Source organism: Dendropsophus ebraccatus, chromosome 11, assembly GCF_027789765.1.
Source record: "Dendropsophus ebraccatus isolate aDenEbr1 chromosome 11, aDenEbr1.pat, whole genome shotgun sequence".
Lineage (NCBI taxonomy): Eukaryota > Metazoa > Chordata > Amphibia > Anura > Hylidae > Dendropsophus > Dendropsophus ebraccatus.
In genome coordinates this window covers 29,559,875-29,582,649 of record NC_091464.1, presented here as the reverse complement: position 1 = coordinate 29,582,649, position 22,775 = coordinate 29,559,875, and the positions used below count along the sequence as shown (strand labels likewise).

General features: G+C 41.8%; 1 protein-coding gene across 3 annotated transcripts in view; it reads left to right on the top strand.

The window, feature by feature from the left end:
* The window catches only part of SHROOM2 (shroom family member 2), a 140,240-nt gene that overhangs the window by 70,511 nt on the left and 46,954 nt on the right, over nucleotides 1-22,775 (top strand). For all 3 annotated transcript variants that reach the window (XM_069946041.1, XM_069946040.1, XM_069946042.1), the window contains exons 3-5: nucleotides 10,407-10,538; nucleotides 12,736-15,310; nucleotides 19,477-19,589. In XM_069946041.1, coding sequence (XP_069802142.1) covers nucleotides 10,407-10,538; nucleotides 12,736-15,310; nucleotides 19,477-19,589 — 2,820 coding nt within the window. The remainder of the gene's footprint in view (nucleotides 1-10,406; nucleotides 10,539-12,735; nucleotides 15,311-19,476; nucleotides 19,590-22,775) is intronic.

Sequence of the window (22,775 nt, the reverse complement as noted above, 5' to 3'; positions counted from 1 at the left end):
TTAAAGTGATACTATTACTCTATGTGCAGTTCTCCACACCATCCACAAGCTTAGATGCTACACATTGGATATATATCTGTGTAATGATTATCTGTGGCAATGTAATGAAGAATATTCTCCAGCTCCAAAATTAGTAAAAATCCAAAGTCTTTATTAGAACATGTTGAAAAATATTCTTAAAAAAACATGGATGTTCACAAGAAAAATAACCGACGCGTTTGGGACAGAACGTCCGCACTATTCAGCGCGGCTGCAGCGAGCGGGGAACGGGGAGCAAACGAGCGCTGAGACCGCTCGTTTGCTCCTCTTAACGGCCGGTGGAATAGGGGCATAAGTCAACGTAACACAAAGCAGTTTGTACCTTCCACGAAGGCCCTGTTCCACCAACAGATCTGACGACAGATTATCTGCCAAAGATTTGAAGCCAAACCCAGGAGTGGATTTGAAAAGAGGAGAAATCCAGTCTCTCCTTTATGACCTGTTCTCTGTTTATAGTCTGTTCCTGGGTTTGGCTTCAAATCTTTGGCAGATAATCTGTCGTCAGATCTGTTGGTGGAATAGGGCCCATGGTGTTGCCTCCAGACCAATCTCTAGCTAACGTTGCAACCAAGGCAAAATCAGGATTCATCCCAGAAGAGGATAGACCTCTACTCCAGCCTCCTCTCTTGCCTTGCCTTGCACTATGATAACCTGGCAGTATGAGGAACACCTGTAGCTGAATTGTTTGCATCCCAGAATCATGATGGTTTGTGTAGACACTGTTTGACACTTTAGGCTTGGTGTGTGATGTCCAGTACAAAACTTACAGTACAAAATCACATCTAGAAGAGGAGCGCAACTTGAAATACCGGTGGCTGAAGAAGTCCAGAAAACATGGATACAGTCATTGGCCATAGGCTGTATCCATGTTTTGCCAGACTCCTTAGAACTGCATTCATATGCTAATCTCAAGCTTTTCCCAGTACTTTTTAGCTGCTGTAAGTCGTGTATTCTTTCCAGTCTGACACAGTGCTCTCTGCTGTCACTTCTGTCCATGTCAGGAACTGTCCAGAGCAGTAACAAATCCCCATAGGAAACCTTTCTTGATAAGTACTGGAAGACTGGACATTTTTAAAAAGACGTAAAATACAAATTTCCTGGCACCAGTTGATTTGAACGACCAAAATTTTGCTAGAGTACCCCTTTAAAACCAACACCAAACACGAACACCAGAATTCTTATTAATTTTGTGGGTTTGGCATATATCACACTAAGAAACTACTTTTACTCTACTAATTGTGGCCTAATAAATGATTCTTTGAATGTATACAGTACATATGTGTCTCTGACTAGTTTAACAAATATTTAAAGGGAATTGGTGGTAAGAGCCTTGTATTTGCACTAGACTTCCTGTCAGTAGGAGCTGAATGACACACCGGGGATCCTCTTTTTTGTGTACTATGGCTGATAACAATACAGTAGTTTACAGATTGGCCATGTACTGGCTCAAATACAGCCTCTCTAGTCCTGATACAGGAATAAAGGTTGTCGTTCAGGATGCTATGTTGGGAATCCTTGAACCCATCAATGTGCCAGAAATGTAAAATAGCAAATCTGTTTGCAAAGCTAATTTTATACAAAAACCATTGCAACCCTTTTCTTTTTTACTTAACTTCCCAAAAAGAGTTAGAATTAAACGGGATGTGCGGCCCAAAATAAAATAAATATATTATTATTATTATTATTATTTTTGGCATGTGTGCCTATGGATATGATATAAGGCACTAGAGCAGGGGCCTCAAACTTGCGGCCCTCCAGCTGTTGCAAAACTACAATTCCCATCATGCCTGGACAGCCAAAGTGAAGCTTTGGCTGTCCAGGCATGATGGGAATTGTAGTTTTGCAACAGCTGGAGGGCCGCGAGTTTGAGACCCCTGCACTAGAGATTTCCCCAATGCCTGTGTCAAATATAGACCCTAAATGCAATGTGAACAGGACATTAAAGGGACACTAAACTTTCACACCTACCCTACATCCATTTATTGTACTACCATTAAAAGCTAGGGGAGAGGCTATAAACCTATATAAAGCCTTCAAAGTAGTTCCACTGACTTAATGGATTTATGATTACTGTTCCTATAACACGTACAGGTCTACATTGTAAATGCTGGAAATTTCAGATCATCCATTCACAGCATGTTGCATCAAAGCTCCGGAATACTGCTGATTCTGGCTAAAAGAAGTGGCCTCTGTGCTGTTATCAGTGGCGAGACAAAGCAGGACTTACATCCATTGTCCAACAAATACCCAGCACCCAAAGTTTCCATGGGAACTCTGAAAGCACACTATGGACGTGCGTCTGAACGCTATGCGAAAATCCCCCCTAGGAATTGGATCCTTTATTATGAATGGATACAGTGCAACCTACCCAGATTTACACTAGCAGTGCCCCCAAAAATGGGTTAAATGGGATTCTATATTTTTAATTTTTTTTTAGGTGTTGTAGCTGCGCCGCATTCCCTTGGTTGGTGCTATGCTACAATACTCTTATCTAGTAGCATACAACCCTATATTAGACTGTCAGAACATATTGGGAAGTGTAGTTTTGCATCGTCTGGAGAGCCACGGGATGGAGATCACTACCTTAATGCAATAATGTAAGCGGCTTCTAAGCCATCTGCCGGCGTTTTAAGTCACTTTTTGAAAAGCACTCAAATATTTAAGTCTGTTTTCCTTGGCAGGATGTCCGAACCTCTTAGTTTTTCTGGTTTTCGGCAGGAATGTTCTGTATTTTACATTCCTGGGCCTTTAGATTGTACAGCTATCAATCCCTTCTCTTTTCCACTTGGCTGCCAATGCGTATCTGACATTAGAATTAATTTACACAAGGCAAGAAAAGGCCGGATTAACACTTTGTCCTACAGAGAATTTACACAAGATAAAGTCCGTGGAAAGCACATGATCCCCGGCCAGGTACAATAACATTTTTGGAATAGTTTCTTGAGTAGATTCTTGGAGGATGTTGTGTTCGCAGCTCTAAATTCTTGAAAATATTCCTTCCGCTTGATTTGCTTTAGTAGGTGTTATATAGACAGATCCTTGTTATACATTTACTGAAATCACGGCTCTGGCTAGAATTTAGTCGTCTGGTGTACGGACTTAGCGCTGTACATTATCATGGCCGTAAATAAAGGGTTCCCAGGTCTACACATAAGCTGCATTGGTTTCAGCAGGAAAAGTACAGAGCTATTTTTTTCCCAGCTTTACATTGTCCATTGGTCCATTAAATTCAATGTCTCCTGTATGTGTCCACTGTGTACCCCAAGCGTATGAGGAAAGGAGCGCACTGGGCACAGCCTTTTTCTTGTGGTAAATTCTTTTGATATGATGATGTGATATGTATAGACATATGTCTGTCTATATAAGATCTCCCAGTAGACTATGCAAACCTTGGAGTCCTATTTCTAATGTGGATGGGGTGGTGTTGAATCTCCCCAAACAGATGATAACAGGGAGGAAACATTGGGAATATTGACTTTTTAACTCCCAATGATTTTGTTCTCAAGCAACAATAAGGGGTGTCTGACGGTGTATACTCTGCTGAACTGAGCGTGCATATATATACGGGGGGGGATTAAGGGGCCAGTTCACACGGAGTAGAATTGGCGGAACTCTGCTTCCGTGACTCTCTGCTTAAAGAATTGATGTGTCAGTTCTTTAATTGGACAGCCCTCCCATAGAGAAACAGTGTCACACTGAGGGAGCCAGAATTCTGCAGCTGAGAGTTCCACCACGGAATTCCACTGATTTTACTCCATGTGAACTGGCCCTTACAGTGGAATAAGGACTTGCCCAACAGCTGTTAACAATGTATGGGCACATTAAAGGGCCCTTTACGCTGAACCCGATTTTGGCCAAATGAACATTCATAGGTACACTTGTTCCCAATAAATAGCCGCTGTAAAAGAGCTAACAAATCTTGCGGTTTCTATTCTCACCACTAGGTCTTATTACATAGTGATTATCTGCTGAATGAGGCAGATATTGCCAATAATCAGCCGAGGAGCGAGCAATTGTTCTCTTGTTGATTGATGTTTAAAAGTCATAGCTGATGCACGGCCAATGGCTGATGAAAGCAAGAGCTGCATGGACTTCGCTAATGATGTCCGTGCAGCCTTGCCCATATGATTATCAAACCATGTAATAGGCTCTGTAAGAGAACATCGATCCAGCAGATCTGTTCCGCGTGTGGTGATAAGAGGAGGCTGCTGTAAAGTGATCTGTAAAAAATTAGGGTCCTATTATACAGGCCGATGAAGGCCTGATCAATATTGCAAATGTGCGCCAATCTGCTAGATTGATGCTTGTTTAATGGGTCTAATACACGTCCTGATAATCCTTTAGCAATAGCTACACAGACATTGTTAGCGATGTCCGTGCAGCTTTTGCCCAAACAGTTAATACTTTACCTGTCCTCGCTCCCCATCCTCTCCTGCCTTCTGTATGTGTCCCCTCACCTGGCTAGTGATTGGCTGAGTGGCCTGTCAGCTCAGACAGGCCGCTCTGAAGCTTCAGCGTGCGGTGATAGGACGCATAAAGAGCGTAGGAGAACACCGGGAACATGGGCGGGTAATCCTCAGCTGCTCATGGCTATTACACTTAGTGATGCGCGGTCGGCGGCCGATAATTTTAGGTCTGGACCTGAAGAGACGATCAGCCGATGATGATTTTATCGGCTGATCATTGATTCCATAACACGGCGCGATAATTGGCCGCATCAGGCTGATTTGTCCAATTATCGCTCTGTGTAACATGTGACACCAGTAGATAGCACCAGTATAAGACAAAAGCAGCTCCCTGTGTAATGACCTCTGTAGAGGTCACAGAGTGTACTCAGTAATGTTTCACATTCATCTCAAGGGGACAGATCCTGTGTATTGTTCTCTGGAGATCCCAGCAGGGTCACACATTGGGCAAACCCCTCTTCATATAAAGTAATCACAAAATGGAGAACCCCTTTAAATGGTTACCTTTCACTTTATTACGGTGGCAGGATACAATACAAACCTCCCGGCAAATCTGTAGTCAACTGGTAAAGCCAGCATTGTACAGAACTGCCGCTCGTCCCATAGACTTGCATTGTACCGGTATTCTTTAATACTGTAACTTGAGTATAATACATAAATAGATGGTATTCTGGGGGTTGTATTCACACATTGCACTCAAAATCCTTGGTTTTTAGCAGCAAAAGCCACAATATGACCACGAGGTGTTAACAAATCTCCACAGAGCAGCACTATTCATTGCCGTCCATATACACATTCTGCCATTATCCCGCCCTAGTTTAGTGTTCTTCCAGCAGGGCCCTCCTTATCTTCTTAGTGCAGTCACTCATCCCATCTTGGAGCCCTTCCATTTAGTAATCTGGTTTAGGTGATGTATTATGTTACAGCTTGTTGTGTCAGACATCGTTCTGCCCAGGGAACACATGAATACACTAGATAACATTAAAAAGAAATTCTGAACCGTAACAAGCTAGAGAAAACCTCCACTGTACATCACAGCCATAAAACATGTAATAGACAGGGCAGGGATAACAATCTAGGAATGAAGGATGTCCGTAAGGCTGGAGTCACACACTACATCCCTGTAAGGGTCTGACCATTTCTGAAACCAATACGACATGTTTCGTAGCCCAAAAGTTACTAGCAAGCACTTACACAGACATCAATATGAGGAATATTGTTGCTTCATAGATGTAGTCCGCTCCGGGACTGGTATATTGGACGGGTTAAAGCGAATGTACCGCTAGGTACTTCGCTTAGTTTTTTTTTTTTTTTACATGAACAGAATGGTGCTGGTGCCGTGGTCCTTTTTTTTTGAACTGCCGAAGAGTTTTCGTGCTCGGGGCAGGTCTATTCCCTAGTACTGGGGGTAGGTGCGGTGGCTCCTAATCTGACGATATCCCCTCTGTGATGTGGCTCCATTGATTCTAATGGAGCAGCGTCTCAGAGGGAGGAGGTTTTGTCACACTGAGGACTGGCGGACATGCCCCTGGTGCTCCGGAGCGCATCGGTGCTTGGGAATACCCCTGCCCCAAGCACAGGAATTGGGTGGCAGTTCAAAAAAAAGGACCACGGCACCAGCATCCCTGCGCCAATGCTGGTCTATTCATGTAAAAAAATGCACCTAGTGGTACATTTGCTTTAAGTAGACATTACAGGATAAAACTAAAAGAAAGAGACCCAGAACTCTGTTGTATGTCCTGCAGGAAGTGGTGTTTTATTTTCAGTCTGACACAGTGCTCTCTGCTGACATCTCTGGCCGAGACAGGAACTGTCCTGAACAAGAGAGGTTTTCTATGGAGATTCATAGAAAACCGAGACAGAGTCCCTAAGAGCACTGTGTCAGACGGAAAATAAAACAACATTTCCTGCAGGACATATTAGCTAATAAGTTTGGGAAGACTGGAGTCACTGGAGTACCCCCCTTTAATTGAACACATTTGCCATAAAAATCCTTGGGTGACCTTATACTATGTGGCCAATCCCAGCCCAGATTCCCCCATACTGGTTAGTGGAGAGTCAAGCTATCTATGATGACTTTGTACCCTAACAGGGCAGGGCTTGACCCATTATCTCCTTATCTGGGAATCCATTGCACAAGAAGTACACTTTGGGAGCAAAGATTGCAACACTATTACACGGGGCGATTATTCGCCTATATTGCCCTATGTAATAATAGGCCCAGAGATCAGTTAATGTTCATTGGTTTATCACATCATGTTAGCACAGGGATGTCACACTCCGGCCCTTTAAATCTTTTTATGTCGGCCACACATCTCTGTGTTTATAGAAGATGTGCAGCCTACAAATGATGGAAATAAAAGGCCATGTGAGTGATCCACTAAATAGTAGTGTGGTTGTATCTGCACATTAGTGGTGTTCCACATATGCGTTTGTAATGCGTTTCAGGCACAGTGGAAAGAATTGTGTAGTAGATTGCTGTATAAGACTCTGGGTACTCATGTACAGTGCTTTCAGTTGCATATTTTTGCCTTTACCACTGCTTGTTGATGAGCTTCTCTAGTAGGAAGAAAAAAAACTTAAAACAAAAGTCCCTCCCCCAATAATATAATGAATTATTTCATGAAAGATTTTTTAATAGTCCACCATACCATCACAATCATAACCTGTGGAATTAAGTAATCGTACTTTATTAATGGGGGAATTCTGGAGAAAAAAGAAGAAAAAAAAATTGAGGAGGAATTAAAATCTGTTTGTTTTTTTTTTGTTTTATTGTTATACAATGCTTTAATAAAGTTATATTACATAGTCAAACATTCCGTTTGATAAATATCTATAATACAGCAATAAGTTGTTTCATTAGGAAAAGAAATACAAGCAAAAGAGCGGTCATCATTCAGTGCTCTGTAAAACGAGTTGCTGCCCCGTCAGTTCTCGCAATTGGCCACAAGGTGGCAGGATTTCATTGGCAGAAGCAGAGTAGTACAGCGCAGGGTTTAGACCTTTCCCACCTCCCCTAAGGCAAATGAAGAGGAAGCAATTATAAAGGGCTGGTTCAGAGCAGTTACACCACAACTTTCAGTAAGTAGTAGAGGATAGACAATGGCTCTTTTGTGTGTTTTTGTTTCTTTGTTACGTGTGAAACACCTTTGTTCCGCAGTAGTAGATTTATTCACAGGAACATAACGTATACAAGGTTGCACTTTGCTCTTTTTTTCTGGAAGTTTGTTGCTCTTTAGTTGTAGAACCACAAGTACAAGCATGTTCTAGGAGTAGACCTTCTTTGCCTGTTTACTAAACCAGAATATAAATGCCCCCCATGTACCAATATCTGTTCACTACTAGAGTCACAAGGAGGCTTATAGGCTGCATCCATATGTTTTCACACTGTTTGTATTCCTTGTTTTCGTATTAATAGGGGTGACCATACCCCAAGTATCCAACATGCATTGGACTATTAGGCTGGTTTTCCTGTCTCAATGCTGCAGATTGGGGGATATCTTATGTTTTCTTTTTACCCTCACCAATGACATATTGGTGGCGTTTAGTTTTGAAGCCTAAATGCATGTGTTTCCTGCTGGCAGCAGCTTCTCTCTTCCAAACCTGACTGAACGTGGAAGTGAGGATTGATGGTTATTCCTAAATGACAGCTGCAGGGGGAGCATGTGAGCCCTTAAAGGGGATGGCCACTTCATAGTTAAATTGCTCACTGTACAGTATTAGTTGGTATAGTCATAGCACTTACTGACAGCTCCCTGTGTTCCTCATAGAGATAAAATCAGACTCCCCTCCACCAGGCTGTGCTGCTCTGTGGTGAGTCTGTCCGTAAGATGGCCGACATGGAGGAGCATGTGACCATGCCCCACCTCTAGTGTCCACCATAAGCATATACAGACTTAATGTTGGAGGGAGGGACATGGTCACATGCTCCTCCATGTCAGCCATCTTATGGACAGAATCGCCACAGAGCAGGACAGCACAGCCTGGAGGAGGAGGAATCTGATTTTAGCTCTATGAGGTACATAAGAAGCTGCTGTCAGTAAACCGTTCCCTGAACTATTTACTATAAAGTGGCCAACCCCTTTATTTAATGTTGGCGGCAAAGCAGAAATTGCCCGACTAGAAAATATCTGATATATTGTATTATATCAAAAAAGAACAACTGGAAAAAAAAGACAAGGGATTGAAAGGTAGACAAATGATCCAGCCATTAGTTCAAGGTGGAATTTTAGCTTCTTCCAGGCAATGCAATGGTTTATTGTACAGGTATGGAGCGGAAGGAATTGTTTACTAGAATAAGCAGTCAAATCTTTCTAGGTTACATACCATTCTATAAGCGAGGCTGTTAGCAGAACAGATTTGATTTCATTGAGTGGTTCCACATCTCAAACTGGTTTGTCCCCTTTATCACTTGGCTGCTCAGGAAGAGGCACGTAATGGTGAATATTATAACCAAGACCATGCCGTCAGATAAAGATCTCCTTGTGGCCAGGAGTTTTCTCATGAACATCTTGAGAAGTTCCATGAGGTACAGTATTGATGTCCGGCGTAGTGTCCCCTTTTATGTGACTATGGTTGTGCGCTCATAGTGATACCGCATAGTGACCCCCCTCCTTCCCGGTGTCCTTGCTTTGCTGTAATACAGTTTAGATTTATCTTATTTCATACATGATAAATCTAAAGCGTGACCATGTATATTATGCCTATTGCTGCCTGTATGGCCCATTCTCTGTATAGTGTCATTGTTGTATCCCTTTGAATGATGGTTCTTTTGTTGGTATAAAACTTCCTAATTTAAATGTTGATATATATATATATACACACACATATTATATACAGTAAATGTTAAAAAGCAATTTTGGTTGTGTACATTCTACAAAAATCCTCTGCATGCGACTACATTATTATTATTTTTTCCCCACATACAGCCCCTTTAACTGTGGAATATTACACACGAACCACCGTTTGCAGATAAAAATATTCTCCAAGTGACTATGACTGACAATTATCAGCCGGCCAATTACCAACTGTTCAGGTCAATAATCGTTCAGTGTAATAGCGCGTGTTGAAAGACAATGATCAGCCGACATGCATGTTGGCTGATCATAATCTTTCAACATGTTGAAAAATCATGACCAGACAGTCGTGTGTCGCCCCTTGTAATAGGAGCGGGGGCAGCAGACCGCTGCTGATTTCAATGGGCTGCCAAATGATCTAAGGATTGTTCAGATGGCTGCTACCACTGCTTTGGTAATAGCACAATGCAGTGAGCCGGAAATAAGGGGGAAGCGAGCGCTGAGCCGACAGGTCGGAGCTCGCTTCCTTGAAACAGTGGCCCCTGTAATACGGCCTTTAGATTAAATTGTTTAACATTTTGTGTGTGTTTTGTGATTGTTTAGAATTTAGTTGTATCTATGATCAGACAGTGTTTTATGAATGCTCTGCCCAATCTCTAATATGAGAGTTCTGTTCTGTTAAGAGATGTTTACATCCATTTGAAATGAGTAAGAGGATAGCCTGAATAATGACCTCTTCTACTCTGATGATCAGTACCAGGAGTGGTCTGGTCTAGAAATCATTTGGGGCAGTTGCTGATCAGCCATGGGGCTTAGAGTTCTGACTGGTGAACACTGATTATTATGTACATTCTCTCTAATGGTAAACACAGCCATGTTCCTGCTTACAATTTGTTAGGGTGTCATGTGAAGCCCTTAACTTCAGACCTATAACTAGATAGTGGATTGTCCAAAAATAATTATTGACAATTGATTAGCGTGCACCAGTTTTAAGTTGTGTTTTATTACTTTTATGTTAAAGTTTCATTTACTGTAATTAAATATATGTATATTTAAAAATATTTATGCATATTTTCTTTTTTTCTTTTTTTTTTTTTTTTTTTAGGAAAAATGATATTGCATATAGACCTCATTCTTGGCACTCAACAAAATTTATTGAAAATCCAATGGAGACCTTGACGGCACAGCTCGCAAACTCAAACTTCAACCCCACATGGGGAAACAGGTATCATTCCAGGTAATTGTGAATATTCTGTCTAAAACATGGATACATCCTTTTTTTTCTTAGCCTTGTTAAAAAATACACCTCCTAACACATAGGATTCACATGTGCATGAATAATGTATGTATGTGCACATGTGGAAGGGGATTTGGATCCACACTTAAAGCGACTCTCTGTTGTTTAAAGCGACAATCTGTTGTTTACCTTCCCGCCCCAGCACTCTACTCAGCTATCTTAACCCCTTAATGACCACGGGCGTAAATATACACCCTGAGGTCATTAAGGGAGTTCAGAGGGGGCCGCTATGACTTTGCTCTGAACCGCAGCGATCCCGGTGCTTTCTGCAGCCCGGGACCGCGGCTATTAGCGGGCACGGTCCGATTGCCTATCTCATTGAGCTATGCAGTATATCTATACTATAGCGATATATCTATACTGCATAGATGTCAGTGAGAGATTAGTGTACTTATACTAGAAGTCTCCCAGGGGAGCTCCTAGTATAAGTGTTAAAAAAAAAAAAAAAAAAAAAAGAAGTTTTATTATTAATAAATTATCCCCTCCCCTAATAAAAGTCTGAATCACCCCCCTTTTCCCATTTAATAAATAAATAAACATGTTTGCTATCACCGCGTCTGTAATCGCCCCAAACTATTAATTTATTCCATTCCTGATCTTGCACGGTAAATGGCGTAAGCGCAAAAAAAAATCTAAAGTGTAAAATTGTGCATTTTTGGTCGCTTTAAATCCAGAAAAAATGTAATAAAAAGTGATCAAAAAGTCAAATATATGCAATCAAGGTACCGATAGAAAGTACAGATCATGGCGCAAAAAATGATACCTCACATATCCCCATAGACCAAAGGATAACCATGGTGATTTTAAGGAACATGTATTTTTTTAAAAAGGTTTTAATTTTTTAAAAGCCATCAAATAAAAGTTAAAAGTTACACAAGTTACATATCGTTGTAATCATAACAACTTGAGGAACATATATAACAAGTCAGTTTTAGCCCAGGGCAAACGGCGTAAAAACAAACCCCCCAAATAAAAAAAAATGTCTTTTTTTTTTTTTTTTTTTTTTTTTTTCAATTTCACCACACTTAAATTTTTTTTCTGGTTTTGCAGCGTACCTTATGCAAAAATTAAGCATGTCATTGCAAATTACAATCAGTGGCGCAAAAAATAAGGGCTCATGTGGGTTTCTAGGTGAAAAAATGCTATGGTCTTTTAAGCACATGGTGAAAAAAAACGAATGCACAAAAATAGAAATTTTTGATCTTTAAGGGGTTAAGCAGTCCAATAGCAAGTGAATCAAGCAGCAGGGCCGGCCTTAGGGTAGATGGCGCCCTGTGCGAAACTTTCGGCGAAACTGTCCCTAGGCTATTCTCACTTTAGGCCCACTCCCTCCTTTATCTCCCTCTCCTAACCCGATGCTTCTCAGCAGGATAATGAAGGCTCTTTGTGCATTCAGTGTCCCACTCGCGGCCAGCGCCGGGGGGGGGGGGGGCTTGTCGGCAGGGGGCGGGGCTTACCAGGACATACTGGGAACAGTAATTTACCGGGTCCCCGGTAAGCTCGGTGGGCGGGGAGCGCCTCCCTACTGGCTGCACATCTAACTGAGACATAGGAATCTCTAAGCTAGATGTGCTGCCTCTGTGCAGGAGCGCCCCAAAGCAACCAGCATGGCAGGAGCGGAGGCGGCCAGCTAGGGGGCGCTCCTGCAGACAGCACATGTAACTTACAGATTCCTATGTCTATTACAGATTCCTATGTCTAACTTATATGTGCGGCTCTCTGTCTGCCAGAGCGCCCCCTAGCTGGCCAGGAGTGATGCGCCCTATGCAATTGCACAGGTCGCACACCCCAAAGGCCAGCCCTGTCAAGCAGCAGCTTGTGCATGTGTACTACTACTTAATTCACTTCAAGGGACCTCCATTCTCATGTTTGTTGGGCTCCAACAGTCAGACCATCATTGATCAGACCCCTTTTAGGGTTACCTTTCAATGATTGAGTCATGCCCAGCAGTTATTTATGAGACTACACTACAGAGCTTAAACCCGTCTTCAATCATTAACTTTAGAACATCAATATTGTCTTGGTTACCTGAAACATATTGATAAACTAAGTGTAGAAGATGAAGTAATGTGTTTGTTCTTGAAGTCTGTTAGTAGAACCTTACATAATATATATTTGTTTCTGTTTCCTCTCCTAGCTCCTCATCTCATGACCTGTCAAACTCTTGGGACCAAACCAACTTGCATAGAACATCTGGACACTTTAGTTCAGTGGGAAGCATGGACAGTATTGACCAGACCTACAATTTTGGCAGACTATCTTCCGCTAAATCTAATAATAGCATAGATTATATAGGTAACCACAGTAAGAGAGATTCAGCATATGGGTCCTTTTCCACCAGCTTTATCACCCCAGAACATACACTGTCTAAAAGTGGATCCGTTTCAACTGAAAATATATTGTATAAAATTAATGAATGGGACAATGCAAAACCAGGACAGGGACAGACTGGTCAATTTCTACATGAACCCAAGGTGGCTGAAGATAAACAGGGATACCAGTCTCCTTCTACATTCCATGAGAATAAGTCTCAAAGAGTGGATGATATAGATGCAAAACATTCTGGACGATCAAGTTTTGGACCAGTTTGGCATGTTCCCGATAAGAAAAAAACATCCTCACCTCCTCCTCCACCACCTCCACTCCGCAGCGATAGTTATGCCATAACTAAAACCCATGAGAAACCTCCCCATACGCATTCAGAATTGCCAGGCACGCAGCACTTTAATGTTGTAAACAGGTCACATTCGAGGCTTGAGTGGAATTCAGATCTTCCGGAATATCAGCAAAGACATAGTAAAGGGCCAGAGAGGAACATGGGAGATATGAGACGGAGTAGTAATTCTTCTTACCAATCCGAAATCAATTTGGACCAAGTAACGTCCTATCAAGACAAATATCAAACCAATGCACCACCTTCCAATAGAGTACAACTCTCTCAGTCCACCACGGATGTAAGGTTTGCACAACCATCATACAGTTACCATCACCAGCGTCAGTACAGTGACGAAAGCACTTTTTATCAGGGTTCAAGACCTTCAGCCTCCATTAAAGCACAACCTCAGCAAGTGGCCTTTTATTCTGGAGCTCATGAGTTGATGCCTGACCCAACCCATGCTTATAGTATGCATCAGTCAAGAGTCTCCAGTACTTCTGAAAGCAATATCGGGCTAAAGGCAAAAGGAGAAAGTAGTGGACAGAGCCGTGTTAGTAGTGTGGGTACTAGACTGCCATCTCAGGGAAGCATCACACAACATCAGTATAAAGAAGACCATGTTAATGTAGAGGTCTCCGATAGAAGATCCAACTCTCAAGACAATACTGCCCTAAAAACCAGTTACTGCCTACCTCAGCAGAACACTCAGCCTTCGCCAGAAAACTGTGAGAAATATAGTCCTAAAATGATGGTCAGAAAAGATGGCAATTTAAATAGTAATGAGAGGATGAAGTTGAGAAAAAACAGCGATTACTATGAAGGACAACATGATAGCCATAGTTATGACCTGGCAAACAGGGGCATGCTAACCAGTAAGTACAGATCCCATCTGAAAGATTATTCTTGGGATGAAGAAGAAGACAGTAAGATAACGCCTCACATTACACCTATGTTGCATTCTCTAGCTCAGGAAGGAAGAAATCGATCAGTAAGCTCCCCTGATACCAGCGAAAAACCAGACTTAAGCAAACAATCACGAAGAAGTGACCGCTTCGCAACAACTTTAAGAAATGAAATTCAACAGAGACGAGCTCGCTTACAGAAGAGCAAAAGTACAGCAACGTTAACCGAATCAAACGATGGTGAGGATGTCGAAAACTGGGACCACGATTCTCAAGAAAGCGTTACCCCTTCTGATGGATCGTTTTCAAACACATACAAGAACCATTTAAAGGAAGCCCAAGCCAGAGTTTTAAGGGCCACTTCTTTCAAGCGCCGAGATTTAGAACCTAGTCTTGTAGACCCTTCACTGTCTCCTGAACGCAGAAACCCGGGTTATAGCATGTCAAAGCCTGTGTTACCTCCTGATGGTGCTTCTTACCCATTCGAGAATATTCAACCAAAGCAGAGTACATCAACCAGCAATTCCCAAAACATAGCTCGCATCGGAGGCAGGAAAAGATTTACATCACAACAAAAACTGAAATCCTACTCTGAGCCTGAGAAGATCAATGAAATTGGGATTTATGAAGATAATTCCCAGTTTCAGAACCAAGTTCCCTCTCAAGGAACTGTTGGATCTTTTGCCGATAGATGGAAATTTTTTGAAGAGACAAGCAAAAGTATACAGCCTCAAGCTGCTCCTAAGGCACCCCCTGTTAATGTGACGGAAGAAAAATGTAATGTCAAGTATGAGACGCATAACGTCAAGGAGTATGAAAGAGAGCCTGCTGAATCGTGGTGTGAAAAAAGGTCTCGGGCTGCATCGCTAGGATTTGAACATCTACCTGACAGTGATAGAAATCGTAAGGATGACTATCGTGGGGTTAGTTATAGGTCTACTGATAATATTGCACCAGAACAACCTCCAAGGTTAGGCACCTTTGCAGAATATGAGGCATCTTGGAAGGAGCAAAAGAAACCTCTAGAAAGAAAAAATTCTGTCAGATGCCATTCAGCTGATAACATTCTTGATGCTGATTTCGACCAGTCTCAAAAATCACAATACACACACGAGAGGTCAAGATCATCTCCTACAACGGACTTCTATGGACAGGTAAATGTGTTGCTGTACTATTATCTTCTGTGTTTTTTACCATTTAATTTTTCCAGTTTCACCTAATTATTTCATTTCCTGTGGCTTTCCCAGTTAGCCTTGACAATATTTTCTTCTATAAATCTATAATTCTCATCAACCAAGGATAAATTACAATCCCTAGAACTTTCTGTAAAAGTCCTAGATACTGGAAGCTTTGAGTATGGGATATAGATACCTTTGGCAAGAGAGGAAGGCTGTGTACAAGGAAATAGAGCTTACACGGTAAGCTGCAGAGGCTGTAGAAGAAAAAGTAAGCAAAATTTTTAATGTAGACCTGTCAGCAAGAGAACAAAGACTGGCTAGATAAAGCTTCTCATCAGGGTATTGGGAATACCTTTTTTAAATCTCCATAGTCCTTTCCGGGGCTGAGATTAGCCTTTTTGTTACTATGTCAATGAGGCTCAAAAGAGCAGGGTAATATCCCAGGCAAGTCAAGCCCAATGTCTTCATGGGGCCGTATTACACAGGGCATTTATCAGACAAACATACCAATAGTGCCCTGTGTAAAAGGGCGGGGAATCAGATGACAAACAAGCAAACACTTGTTCGTCGGCTGGTGAGATTATTGTAACCAATCAAAAATACATCAACCACACATCTCCCTGTGTAAGATAGAACGGTCTGGCTCTTGCCGCATGATTACTAGCTCTGGAAATGTTTACTTAATGGCCCGGGCAGTGCGATACAGCCCCTTTTCACCACCACTGGACCCGCCTGCAGCCACCATTTGGCTGACAGCTACGAGATAAAAAGAAGATGGGCTAGCGAGTCCTGGACTTTTCTTGAGCTGGGGAACACTCCCTGGGCTTTTGAACCTAATTTACATATTAACACATTATCACAGTGCTGGAACACCTGGAATCCTGATGAGAAGCCCTCTGTAGTCATAGGCCTAATGGCCCTATTCCACGGGCCGTCTAGAGGAGCAAACGAGCGCTCTCAGCGTTTGTCTGCTCCTCGTTCCCTGCTCGCTGCTGCCGCTATTCAGCGCGTCTGCAGCAAGAGGGTGAGTGCGGGAAGGGCGGCGGGGAGGCTGTTCGGGTGATCGCTGATCGTCCGGGCAGCCCATAGGATATAGCAGCGTCTGCTGCCTATGCTCTTATTCAGAGGAGCGACGGCAGCAGATCGTTGCTGTATCAGTCGCTTGTTTTTCAACATGTTGAAAAACAAGCGACTGCAACGATCAGCCGACATGAACAATGTCTGCTGATCGTTGCACTCGGCCAATATCAGCCGAATACGGACGATAATCGTTCCATGGAATAGGGCTTTCAGGCCCTATTATACGAAACTATTATCGGCCGTACTTGGCTCAATGCTGAACGTTGTGGCTGATAATTGTTTAATATAATAGGACATTAGCCGCCATGCTCAAATGTCATCTGATCCTGGTCTTACAACATGTCTAAACAGTGAAAAAGCAAACAATTTATTTTCATCTCAGAATCTTTCAGTTTCCTCAGATCACTTTTTAACCCATTTGAGTATTGGTTACGTTTACCGACGGCTCGTTTTATTGTTACAGTTTTCTGTAATTTGACGGTACCGGAGGCAATCATTTCTTAAGAGTAAGATAATTGACAGTCCATTAAATTCATGAGAATCGAAACCACAAGTTGTTGTGTACAAAGGCAACACCTAAGCCACTATTACACACATCTATTCTATTGTTTATGGTCCTAGAGGGCACACCCTGTAGCCACAAGAGCACAACCTCCAAGGGAAACAGTCTCACTGTTGGATCCATGTCTTCCAAAATGAAAACTTACTTACCAATGACAACGCAATGGAAATAATTAGAAATTTGTCATTATAACATATAACGTGAGCCATTGTCATCAGGCTATTGCCCTGGTGCTTCATGTGTTTATTGGGTTTTTTTTTTTTTGCTTATTTGTATTATGTCCGGACATATGAAATTGGTTTGCTTTTTGCTGGTAGAGAATATAAGTTTCGGGTAAGAATCTGAGATTTGTGACAAAAGTTCATTGCCATCCTAACCTATACTTTGTGGGTACAAGTTCTGCTTTCCAATGAGCCCAGCTAAAGTTTAGCTTCAAGTTAAACAGAATGTTTAGATATAATTACATGCTCAGCTTAAACAAGACTTCCATCTGGTTTAACCAACTCTCGGATAAATGTGTCAATCTAGGTGAGGGGTAGGCAACCATGGAGAGTGAGAGATTTACTTGGTAGCGAGTTGGGGACGAGGAAGAGTATGTAAGTTTTCAGGGGAATTGCTTGGGTCTTAAAGTGATACTGTCACCCCCCTTACTCCATTTGTGGTTCTCCGCACTATCCACAAGCTTAGATGCTGCACATCTGATATAAAACTTATCTGCATCTTCTTTCTGCTCTAAAATCACTTCCATTGGTGGAAAGTGTCAACTAAGCGGGGCTTCATGACACTTGGGCCTTCTCCCCAGCCAGGAGATTGGGCCCAACTGCTGTAAAGCCCCGCCTACTTGACACTTAGGCCTGTCCTTCCCCTTTTGTAGATGTTTCCTTTCCTAATCTTTCCCATTCAGCAGACACTGCTATGAACACATCTCCCAGGTGTCACATGATTGCACAGATATTGCTGCCCAGCTATCTGTGACTCCTTGCTGTGACTCCCTGCTTTTCTGTATTTATACATAGTAATTATTTGGTCTTTTGAAGCCTTTTTTTTTTTTTTTTTGTTACAATAAATAATCATGATCTTTCCTGACAATGGCACTCACCCATATCTGCCCAGAAACGATCACTTAAAGGGGTATTCCCATCTTGGCTAATATAGATACAGCTGTAGGACTTGTCAAGTAAAATTCTTTTGCAAATACATCCTGATATCCCCGCTCTTTTTCACCCATTGTTCTCAGCTTGCTGTTTAGGTCACAGACCAGCACTCTGCTAAAAGCAGTGGTCTGGCTGGTACAGTATGTGCATTGCTTTATATATATATATATATATATATATATATATATATATATATATATCTATATCTATATCTATCTCCCAAGTAGTAATCGTCATCTTAATATATATATATATATGCTAGTTCACTGCTTTTAGAGCAGAGTGGTGGTCCGTAACATAGACATTGAGCTGTCAACAATGTGATGAAAAAAGCAGGGATATAAGGAGGAGACCAGTTTGCTAAAAACATTTATTTGCAAAATAATTTGACTTGATGTTCCCCACAAATGTAATCATGTTAGTTGAAATGGGAATACCCCGTTAAAGGGGTACTCCAGAAAAAAAAAAAAAAATCTCTTAAACCAACTGCTGTCATAAAGTTATATAGATTTGTAAATTACTTCTATTTAAAAATCTCAGGTCTTTCAGTAGTTAGCTGCTGTATGTCCCACAGTGTATTCTTTCCAGTCTGAAACACTGCTCTCTGCTGCCACCTCTGTCTATATCAGGAACTGTCAAGAGAGGTTTTCTATGGGGACAGAGGTGGCAGCAGAGAGCACTATGTCACACTGAAAAGAATACAACACTTCCTGCAGAACATACAGCAGCTGATAAGTACTGGAAAACTTGATATTTTAAATTGAAGGAATTTAGAAATCTATATAACTTTCTGACACCAGTTGATTTTATTTCTGCTGGAGTACTGCTAAAGCAGGGAAGGCTAACATACTCAGGGATGGTCATCTCACTATCTCAGTATGGAGCATGGGAGGTAACCATGCAGATGTTTCCCCATGGTTGGGTTTGCTGTAAGGCAACATTATTCTAGTCTAGAACAGCTGCCAACCCCATTCTAAAACCAAGAATAATCTCCTGTAATATCCACCTCCTATTTATGGCGTTCCTTTTGTGCAATACTACTTAAAACAAGTGACTGCAAGTGCCTGAAGTTTTCTTGGCTCTCCATCTTATGCTGTTTACACTTTACTACAAGATAAGCGCACACAATGAATAATGGTAAAGTCCCAGCAAATCTGTTCCCTGAGAGTCATGTGGTCCATCGCTGCACGTCCAGCCCAGGCAGCATGATCAGACAGCGTGCTATTGGCTCCGTACGCTCCACAGCAGACCAAACCCACAAATACAGCCTGCCACAATAACACATTTTCTCCCTCCTGAAACTTGATGACTGGGTGTCTGACCGGGCTTTGAAATCCTTTCTGCAGGGAGCTGTCGTAGATTCGACGAAGCAGACGAGCAGCGAGAGGGAAAATGCTGAGAGCGCTCAGCTGACACACTGCAGCAACAGCAGCAGCAGCGGAGAGCGATCATCTGGGAGGTAAGGTGCATGCTCTGCCCCTGTTACTAAGGCAGAGCACAAGTATGCCGGCTATGCCATTCATTGCAGACAACTCTAACCTACGCTTTCCTATTCATTTCTTCATATTAGATCTGATAATAATAATCGTATAGCATCAACAGATTCTGCATTGTTCACATAATACCACTACTACTAATAATAATAATAACAATAATTTGTATAGCGTCAATAGATTCTGCATTGTTTACATAATACTGCACCTAATAATAATAATAATAATTATAATTATTATTTGTATAGCGTCAATAGATTCTGCATTGTTTACATAATACTACACCTAATAATAATAATTATTATTTGTATAGCGTCAACAGATTCTGCATTGTTTACGTAATACTGCAGCATTGTATAGTTGAAGCATATATTATTATTATTATTAATTTCCTTTGAATATGTTAAAAATAAAACCCCTAAACCCCACTACCATCCCATATAATGATGCATTTCTTTACGTGCCTTGTATGTTGCTGAAATTCCTCCCGGGGACGACCCCCGGAACCTTCTCTTCATATACCGCGTTATCATGTTGTTGTTAGTCCGCACGGTTACTGATCACCTCTTATACACTTCTTATGTTAATAAGGGCTGACTGATGTATGGAAGGTATTATGGTTATGGTAAGCAGGGTATTGTATTGTATAGAATTTCCTATATACTGAATCATACAGGCAGGAAAAAAAAATAGTAAATTCCTTTTTGGAGAACATCCTGTGTGTCTTGCACAATCGTCCCTTGTTCTGGACAGAACCCTATTTCTGCAGCATGTATAGATGTATTCTCCCTTTGCCTCCATTTGATTCCTAGATCAGTGTAGGAGGCATAAATCACTGTCTAAAATAAGCATGCAGAGAGTTGTTTGCTGCTTTAGAAGCAGTGTCTGAGATGTGCAATCCACCCACCCAGCTGCTTAACCATACAAAGACATTTCGACTTTTTGCCCTTAATGTGAACAAAATATATATTTTTTTTCCCGGAACGATTTGTGGAATGCAGCGTTCTGCATCAAAGTGCTGCCGTGTGGTGGAGATGTGACCTGACTGTAAGTACAGAGCTGCTTACATAGCCCTGTCTGTTGGTGTGCTATCACACAAAGCCATTTTTCGGCGATAAACGATCTTATACGAACGCTATGGCGAACGACCTGAAATTGTTCACTCAATTGCACAAAACAATTATCGTTTCTTGCGGTTTTGTCATCGCTACTGCGAACAACGTCTTATTACATGCAAAGGATTTGCAAACGATCAACAATAAAAATACAGTGGTACCTTGGTTTAAGAGTAACTTGGTTTAAGAGCTTTTTGGTTTAAGAGCTCACAGTTTTTCAAAATTGTTACTTGGTTTAGGAGCATTGCTTTGGTTTAAAGGGGTACTGCAGCGTGGGGGAACTTTTGTGCTGGGACCTGGGACGAGGTGGCCGAGGGAAAAGACGTCCACTCACCGCCACACTTGCTTTAAGAGCTCCCTGTACTGGGTGGGAGGGGGAGTGGAGGAGGGGCATGGTCTGCATAACGGGGTCTACAGCACTGTACTCTGACCCAGGAAGTCTCCCTCACCTTCCAAATCAGAGCAGATCCACTTCAGGCTGGGGCTTGCATCAGGGGACAGGACTGTGGAGGTAATCTCTCCATAGCTGTAACCCCTCTCTCCCTGGACAGAGTGCTGCATGTTTGTGCCCACATATACCCTGCTCATTCCTTCCTGCCCCCTGCAGTCTCTGTCAGCCCTTGTGTTTCCCATCCTCTCCATTACTGTTATTACATGTTATTCAGAATAATAAATCATTATTTTTGGGGTATGGAACAAATTGTCTGCATTTCTATAATTTCTTATGGGAAAATTTGCTTTGGTTTAAGAGTAGATTTGGATTACAAACGCAGTCCCAGAACGAATTACGCTCGTAATCCAAGACACCACTGTAGGTCCAAATTCTATCAAACGACCAACGATTTCTCATTGGTCGTTTAATTGATGTCTTCTATTACACTAAACGATTATCGTCCAAATCCGGACGATCTAACGATTTTTTGAGCGATAATCATCCCGTGTAATAGGTTCCTTACTCATATAGATCTCTTTTATAGGCATATGCAGCTGTAGCCTTGCAGCGCTGAGGTCCTGGGTTCAATTGTCACCTGGGGCAACATCTGCAAAGAGATTGTGTGTTCTCTGTGTTTGTGTGGGTTTCTTCTGGGTTCTTCAGTTTCTGGTAAATTACTATGATCAACTTATGCAATTAAAAAAAATAAATTATATTCCCCCCTGCGACAAAATATTCAATACAGGGGGAGATTTATCAATTATGGTGTAAAGTGAAACTGGCTCAGTTGCCCCTAGCAACCAATCAGATTCCACCTTTCATTTACCAAAGAGTCTGTGAGGAATGAGAGGTGGAATCTGATTGGTTGCTAGGGGCAACTGAGCGAGTTTCACTTTACACCATGTTTGATAAATCTCCCCCACAGTGCCTATATATACTGCTGATGGTATGGAAATCAGAATCTGTATCAGTCCTGTGAGATTCTTATTAGAGTCATTACTGTGTGTAAAAGAAGCAGTTCCTATAGTAATGGTATATGAGGTCAAATCTTGGCGATTGACATTCGTTAGAAGTATAAACTATAGGGCCGGGGTTTATAAGGCAAAGCTTTTGGTTGTCCAGGCATGATGGGAGTTGTAGTTTTTCAACAGCTGGAGGGCCAAGGTTCCCTACCCCTGATATAGAGACTGTTCAGGAAATTGTAGATGTTTTGTGCTTTATTAAAATAGTTTTTTTAGTGACAATGTTTCATGCCCAGGTGTGTGTGTTTTCATTGCCAGTAGTTCAATAACAAAGGTTGTGGTGTGGTTACGGGTTCCATACAAAAATACATTTTCTTACGCATATTCCTAGAACTGAAGAGTAGGCTTGGCAATAGGGAACTAGGAGGATGAAGGTACTTAAAAACAATGGAGTAGATTTATCAAACATGGTGTAAAGTGAAACTGGCTCAGTCGCCCCTACCAACCAATCACATTCCAGCTTTCATTCCTCACAGACTGTTTGGAAAATGAAAGGTGGAATCTGATTGGTTGCTAGGGGCAACTGAGCCAGTTTCACTTTACTCCATGTTTGATAAATCTCCCCCATAGTGTTATCAGAAA